Consider the following 8343-nt stretch of genomic DNA (forward strand, 5'->3'; position numbering starts at 1 on the left):
CAACTGTACTGGTCACAAACATGATTTACGTGATTTGCCACACCAGTGCTCACGGTGACGGATTCACGGCAATTATGCAGTGTGTGTGTGTGTGTGTGTGTGTGTGTGTGTGTGTGAGGTCTGCCAGTCTCTCTGATTCTTGTCTCAGTATGCCAGTCAGTCTGTCTGTCTCTCTGCTCTTTGGCGGTGTATCTGCATGTTTTTCAGTGTCACTCAGTGTCTTTTACCTCAGTGTCTGTCTCTCTAGTGTCCGTACTTATATCTGTCTGTCTGTCTCTCTAGTGTCCGTACTTATATCTGTCTGTCTGTCTCTCGACCCCACTCGATCCGCTCGTCTTTTTGCCAGTGGGCAACTTGAGTCGGAAATAAAGAAAATCCGAAAAACTCCACAATCTCTCTCTCTCTCTCTCTCTCTCTCTCTCTCTCTCACACACACACACACACACACACACATTACATGTGTGTAGTGCATGCAGTGACATATATAATGTAGTACTATGTAGTGTAGACCATGTTTCAGGGCGGGGACTGGATGAAAAAAAGCTTAATTATCTATATAATTATCTATATGATCTTCGAAAATAAAGAAATTTGTCTTGTTTTGTCTTGTCTTGTCTTGTCTTCTCTCTCTCTCTCTCTCTCTCTCTCTCTCTCTCTCAACACACACACACACACACACACACACACACACACACTCACACGGCACACACACACACACACACACACACACACACATACACACTGATAGAACTGAGACGGAGTACACGATTGTCTATGCGCCCAGAAAAGCATGAGAAAGGTGTGTGGTTTTATCAAGAAACCTCCCTTGATTAAGTATAAAACAAACTAAAAACCATCCAGATAATGACATTGCATTTGAACATCAAAATTGGTGTATGTTTCCCTTACTGGTTAAATCGACAGCTGTGAAGCGGCTGTCATTCTAAAGGGGAATAATTCATTATTCATGAGGAATGGAAACATAACACCACGACCGTAGTTATCTCCCATTATGCCATCCTTCGAAACCTTATCGAAAATGGCGACAGCATCAGCTCAACGCGGCTGCAGCGGAGAATGAATGTTGAATTAGAAGTGTTTCGTCATTGACAATGGAACAGACAAGCTGCTGATTTGAGTGATTGTGGTGTCCAGAAACCATTCCGAAACTATCGTCCGCTTGATTCACAATGGCGAACGACACACGCTTTGATGAAATTGAAAGTCAAGTCAACCTTCGAGAAGGTAAGGTTCCAGAAGTGCTGTTCTGTTTTGCGGATTTCAGCATGCTGCTCGGGCTGATGAGTGTGAGATGTTTGCTATTGAAGGGTGCGTCAGTCTCTTAAATGTCGTGACAAAGAGCAGGCCGATGCGACGACTCGCAGCAAGGACCTCAGTCGTTCATCGCATTAATAATACACGTCTGCAACCAGTGCAGAGAAAGTGAAACTGGACTGGGTTTGGTAATAGTAGTGATAGGACCCTGCTTCTATCGATGTCGGTGATACCCAGCGCAGAAATCAATGGCATAGACTGTGAGGCATACATTCCGAGTTATTGATCAGTAACCGCGAAGGCTTCGTTCGCCTGGGAAAAATCGCGTTGGGTCGGGGTTACTTACAGGAGTGGTTCTTTTGGGATTCGAAATATTATGCGGCTTTTCTCGTTGTGTGTGCAATTGATCTGTGAAGTATATAGCTGCGGTAGAACCTGAGTAACAGCTGTTCTTTTGCTTTCTTTGTCTTGGGAGGTCGCACTGTCAGCCTGCAAGAATCTACTGCATGGGGTTTTTCAGGAACGATTGCAAGAGGAGTGCCGTTTTGCTGTCAGCAAGCAACCAAGTGTGTTGTTGACAGATGCATATATAGTTTATAACCGTTAAGTTGCAGACATCGCTGGAGCGGCTGCGGCGGCTTCTCTTTTACTCTTTCGTTACATCTCTCAGTGTTTAGTGTCTGTCTCGGCCATATCACTGTCGATCTCTGTCTCTCACTCATGTCTGTTGTTCCACTTTTGGTGGTCGTGTCTTACTTTTCTACTGGTGTTATTATCGCAACATATATCATAATAATATTATCATCATATCATATCATATATATCATATATTTCATATCATATATCATGTCATGTCATGTCGACATGTCATGTCATGTGTCAAGGCTTTGAGGCTTTGTCAGCCTTTTGCTTGATCATTAGGACTTCGTTTGCCATTTTTTCCCCCAATTGTTTATAAGAGGTGTGTGTGTGTGTGTGTGTTTACACGTATCTTTGCACTGTAAACAAAAACAATTTAGTTTACTTTAAAGAAAAGAAAGTTTAATGGAAGCTGAGCTAGGATTATTTCTTATCCTGCTTAGATGAAAATAGGTGCCTGTTCAGTAGCATATTCACTGACACACACACACACACACACACACACACACACACACACACACACACACACACACACACAAATGCACACACACACACACCTATCTATCTGTCTAACTATAAATCAGTCTATCTGTCTGTCTGTCTATATCAGAAGATTAATTTCTACCCCCCCCCCCTCCACATCTCCCCCCCCCCCAAAAAAAACCCCAACAAAAAACAAACAAAAAACAAAAACAAAAACAAAACAATAACAACAAAAAACAAAACAAAACAAAAAACCACCCTAAAAAACTTCTAATCTCCCCAATACCCACCAAGTTCTGAAATGTTATACTTGTATCCAGAACAATTCACCGAGCCTCTGTAATCCTTTCACAGAAGATCAAATACGTCCGTTAAAGATCCTGTAATCCATGTCAGCGTTCGGTGGGTTATGGAAACAAGAATATACCCAGCATGCACACCCCCGAAAACGGAGTATGGCTGCCTACATGACTGGGTAAATAAAAAAAAAAACCAAAAAAAAAACGGTCATACACGTAAAATGTTACATGTCTGTCTGAGTGTGTATGTGTGTGCGTCTGAAATCTGATTGAATGACACAGGAAACGAATGATGAGCGCCCAGTGGCAGCCGTCAGTCGGCTCTACCCAGGTAGGCCGCCTGTGGTGCAAATGTCCCCGTGTATGTAAAGCGCCTAGAGCTTGGTCTCTGACCGAGGATAGGCGCTATATAAGTATCCCAATCAACCAGTTTTAATTGAGTTCTGGGCTGGGTTGCAGGAGACGTTTCAGCAGCAGCAAGTTAGCTGTGAGTTAAGAATTTCCTTAAGTAGATATGAAATTGGTGCAGACTTGGACAACATCAGCTAAGGGTTAAGAATTTTCCTGAGCATACTGGAATTTGCACAGACTTGGGCAACATTGTATTGTAGTGTATTTGTAATTTGTATTGTATTGCTTTGTTATCACAGATTTTTTTTTTTTTTTTTTTTGTATTTTGTATGAAATTCAGGCTGCTGTTCGTTCGTTCTTTAGTTTAACGTCTTTTCAGGCTGCTCTCTCCGCAGTGAGAGCTTGTTATTACGGTGCAGTGCCACCCATTTTTATTTTCTTTTTTGTATTTTCTGTCTGCCTGAATGTATTAATTTTACAACTGAAGAGGATTTTACTACAGACAACCCCCATGTTGTTGCTGTAGGTTCTTAAATGTGCTGTGATTGCATGCTGTACATGGGATATCGGTTTACTGCCTCATCTGAAAGACAAAATAAGAGTTTTTATCATGTCATATGGTAACATATTGTATTGTATCATATGGTGTGATATCAGATGATATATGTCATATCATATGGTACCTTGTCATATTTCGAATCATATCAGATCAAGTAAGGTATCCTACACAAGTATCCTTGATCCTACATCAAGATTAACAATTGCCTGTTCCCTTCATCTACCAGTCTGAGACATTCATCAGTACTGATTAAATACAATTTCATCAAGCTGTTTATGTACCTTGCAAGGTAAGAAAACCATTTATTTGTCTTTATCAAGTTAGTGATATAATACTTATGTCAACTTAGGAGGTAAAAAAAAATGCTCAGAAAAAAAATGCTACACTTTGTTACTCTGAAACTACACTTTTTGCCCATCCAAGCTACACGTGTATCTGTTTAGGGGTAAACAGGTCTGATGGTATCACACCATGTCATATTGTATTGTATTACTTTTTGGTCACAACGTTGGAGACTCTCAAGGGACTCAAGACAAAAGACTGGTTTATTGTCAGTATCCAGGTACAGAAACACTTTGTTTGACATGTGCAAGCATTACAATAGAAATGTAAACAAACTAAAACTGAGCAGTTTACGAGTAAGTTGAGCTAACATGCTAAGCAAACTTAGCACTGCTGTGATTGCTCATGTAATGCAGCCCAGGGTGTAAAGGGGGTTAGGAGTTTCAGTTTCAGTTTCAGTAGCTCAAGGAGGCATCACTGCATTTGGACAAATCCATATAAGCTACACCACATCTGCCAAGCAGATGCCTGACCAGCAGCGTAACCCAACACGCTTAATAAAGAACCTCTTTTTAATGTATGGTGGCTGCTGTACATAGACTGATGCTGTGATAGCTGTAGACAAAATACAGGACTTCATATCACATGTGGAGGACTATGGTTTTGAAAGCGCTGTAAATAATATTTGTGTCTGCACACAGATTTAGCGCTGTAGAAATGATACCTTTGCCATTAATTCATCGTTGTTCAAGGATTGGTCCAACCTGGACTGGCTTTCAAGACTGATACCAGCTCAGTACTTTGACAACATCACACCACACCACCCAGCCTCTCCCCTCCTTCCCACTCCCTCCCCCTGCCTGCTCCCCAAAGAGGGGAAAAAAAAGGAGCCCCCCCCCCCCCCCGCCCCATACCCCCCTATCCCCTCTCAACTGCTCCCTCTACCCACCCCTCTCAAAAAACAAACAACCCCCCCCCCCTCCCCAAATCCAACAAAACAACAACAGAAAACAACAGCAACCAAAAACTACAACAACAACAACAACAACAACACACACACACACACAAACAAACAAACAGCAAAGAAGAAATTGCAAGAAAAAATAATAACAAACCCAGCAGTTAAGGAACTGGCAAACACCACTCTCTCTCTCTCTCTCTCTGTCTCTCTGTCACCTCTCCCTCTCTCTTGAACCTGTGTCTGCCCTCTCTCTCTCTCTCTCTTGAACCTGTGTCTGCCCTCTCTCTCTCTGTCTCTCTGTCACCTCTCCCTCTCTCTCTCTCTCTCTCTCTTGAACCTGTGTCTGCCCTCTCTCTCTCTCTTGAACCTGTGTCTGCCCTCTCTCTCTCTCTCTTGAACCTGTCTCTGCCCTCTCTCTCTCTCTCTCTTGAACCTGTCTCTGCCCTCTCTCTCTTGAACCTGTGTCTGCCCTCTCTCTCTCTCTTGAACCTGTGTCTGCCCTCTCTCTCTCTCTCTCTTGAACCTGTGTCTGCCCTCTCTCTCTCTCTCTCTTGAACCTGTCTCTGCCCTCTCTCTCTCTTGAACCTGTGTCTGCCCTCTCTCTCTCTCTCTTGAACCTGTCTCTGCCCTCTCTCTCTCTCTTGAACCTGTGTCTGCCCTCTCTCTCTCTCTCTTGAACCTGTCTCTGCCCTCTCTCTCTCTCTTGAACCTGTGTCTGCCCTCTCTCTCTCTCTCTTGAACCTGTGTCTGCCCCCTCCTCTCTCTCTCTCTTGAACCTGTGTCTGCCCTCTCTCTCTCTCTTGAACCTGTGTCTGCCCTCTCTCTCTCTCTCTTGAACCTGTGTCTGCCCTCTCTCTCTCTCTTGAACCTGTGTCTGCCCTCTCTCTCTCTCTTGAACCTGTCTCTGCCCTCTCTCTCTCTCTCTTGAACCTGTGTCTGCCCTCTCTCTCTCTCTTGAACCTGTGTCTGCCCTCTCTCTCTCTCTCTCTTGAACCTGTGTCTGCCCTCTCTCTCTCTCTCTTGAACCTGTGTCTGCCCTCTCTCTCTCTCTTGAACCTGTGCTCTGCCCTCTCTCTCTCTCTCTATTGAACCTGTGTCTGCCCTCTCTCTCTCTCTCTTGAACCTGTGTCTGTCCTCTCTCTCTCTCTTGAACCTGTGTCTGCCCTCTCTCTCTCTCTCTTGAACCTGTGTCTGCCCTCTCTCTCTCTCTCTCTTGAACCTGTGTCTGCCCTCTCTCTCTCTCTCTTGAACCTGTGTCTGCCCTCTCTCTCTCTCTCTTGAACCTGTGTCTGCCCTCTCTCTCTCTCTCTCTTGAACCTGTGTCTGCCCCTCTCTCTCTCTCTCTTGAACCTGTGTCTGCCCTCTCTCTCTCTCTCTTGAACCTGTGTCTGCCCTCTCTCTCTCTCTCTCTTGAACCTGTGTCTGCCCTCTCTCTCTCTCTCTTGAACCTGTGTCTGCCCTCTCTCTCTCTCTCTCTCTTGAACCTGTGTCTGCCCCTCTCTCTCTCTCTCTTGAACCTGTGTCTGCCCTCTCTCTCTCTCTCTTGAACCTGTGTCTGCCCTCTCTCTCTCTCTCTTGAACCTGTGTCTGCCCTCTCTCTCTCTCTCTTGAACCTGTGTCTGCCCTCTCTCTCTCTCTCTTGAACCTGTCTCTGCCCTCTCTCTCTCTCTCTTGAACCTGTGTCTGCCCTCTCTCTCTCTCTTGAACCTGTGTCTGCCTCTCTCTCTCTCTTGAACCTGTGTCTGCCCTCTCTCTCTCTCTCTTGAACCTGTCTCTGCCCTCTCTCTCTCTCTTGAACCTGTGTCTGCCCTCTCTCTCTCTCTCTCTTGAACCTGTGTCTGCCCTCTCTCTCTCTTTTGAACCTGTGTCTGCCCTCTCTCTCTCTCTCTCTATTGAACCTGTCTCTGCCCTCTCTCTCTCTCTCTTGAACCTGTGTCTGCCCTCTCTCTCTCTCTCTTGAACCTGTGTCTGCCCTCTCTCTCTCTCTCTTGAACCTGTGTCTGCCCTCTCTCTCTCTCTCTATTGAACCTGTCTCTGCCCTCTCTCTCTCTCTCTTGAACCTGTCTCTGCCCTCTCTCTCTCTCTTGAACCTGTGTCTGCCCTCTCTCTCTCTCTCTTGAACCTGTGTCTGCCCCCTCTCTCTCTCTTGAACCTGTGTCTGCCCTCTCTCTCTCTCTCTCTCTTGAACCTGTCTCTGCCCTCTCTCTCTCTCTTGAACCTGTCTCTGCCCTCTCTCTCTCTCTCTCTTGAACCTGTCTCTGCCCTCTCTCTCTCTCTCTTGAACCTGTCTCTGCCCTCTCTCTCTCTCTCTGAAGCCGTGTCTTCACCTCTCTCTCTCTCTCTCTCTTGAACCCTGTGTCTGGCCCTCTCTCCTCTCTCTCTTGAACCTGTGTCTGCCCCCTCTCTCTCTCTCTTGACCTGTCTCTTGCCCCGCTCTCTCTCTCTGAACCTCGTGTCTGGACCTCTCTCTCTCTCTCTTGAAACCTGTGTCTGGCCCTCTTCTCTCTCTCTCCTTGAACCTGTGTCTGCCCTCTCTCTCTCTTGAACCTGTGTCTGCCCCCCTCTCTCTCTCTCTTGAACCTGTGTCTGCCCTCTCTCTCTCTCCTCTTGAACCTGTCTGCCCTCTCTCTCTCTCTCTCTAGAACCTGTGTTCGCCCCTTCTCCTCTCTCTCCTCTTGAACCTGTGTCGGCCCTCTCTCTCTCTCTCTCTCTCTTGGAACCTGTCTCTGCCCTCTCTCCTCTCTCTCTTGAACCTGTTGTCTACCTCCTTCTCTCTCTCTCTCTTGAACCTGAGACTCGCCCTCTCCTCTCTCCTCTTGAACCTGTTGTCTGCCCTCTCTCTCTCTCTCTCTTGAACCTGTCCTCTGCCCCTCTCTCTCTCTTGATCCTGTCTCTGCCCTCTCTCGCTCTCTCTCTCATGAAGGGGTGTATTCCCTCTTATGAGATTCTTTAATTGAGACATCTCAGATTCATTTTGGCAAGATTTAGACTTGGTATATCGGAAAAAACACTCACAGGTACCGAAAAATGTACCAATCTGATCTCTTGTCATGTTAAGAGTCATAGAAAGAAGACTTTTGAAAGCCCGTTGTGGTTCTCGTGAATTACCAAAAAAATATATACCATGTCATTCGATAATGCTGCATCTACATACGATTTACTAATGCATTTATATAACTTCACTAGAAATATATTTGATTGATGCTTCTAATACACATTTATCGCCTTCATATGGTTGCCTATGAAACATCAACTGATCTGACTGAATCTCTCTAACCTGTCCCTCTCTCTCTCCTCTCTGAACTGTGCCCCTCTCTCTCTTAACTGTGTCTCCTCTCCTCTTTGAACTTCTGCCCTCCTCTTCCTACTGTCTCGCCTCTCTCTCTTCTGACTTGTCTCCCTCTCTCCTCTTCTTGAACTGTCTGCCCCTCTGTTCTGGCCCTCTTCCCTCTCTCTCTCCTCTTGAACCTGTTCTGCCCTCTCTCTCTTGAACC

At 45.6% G+C, this 8343-nt stretch overlaps 1 protein-coding gene across 1 annotated transcript in view; it reads left to right on the forward strand.

The window, feature by feature from the left end:
* Window positions 1–1077: 1077 nt before the first annotated feature.
* Window positions 1078–8343, forward strand: part of LOC143292130 (cyclin-dependent kinase 14-like) — a 75854-nt gene continuing 68588 nt past the window's right edge. The window contains exon 1 of the mRNA XM_076602319.1: window positions 1078–1245. Within this exon, the coding sequence (XP_076458434.1) occupies window positions 1191–1245 (55 nt within the window). The 5' untranslated portion in view covers window positions 1078–1190. The remainder of the gene's footprint in view (window positions 1246–8343) is intronic.

Source organism: Babylonia areolata, chromosome 18 (genome assembly GCF_041734735.1).
Source record: "Babylonia areolata isolate BAREFJ2019XMU chromosome 18, ASM4173473v1, whole genome shotgun sequence".
Taxonomy (NCBI): Eukaryota; Metazoa; Mollusca; class Gastropoda; order Neogastropoda; family Buccinidae; genus Babylonia; species Babylonia areolata.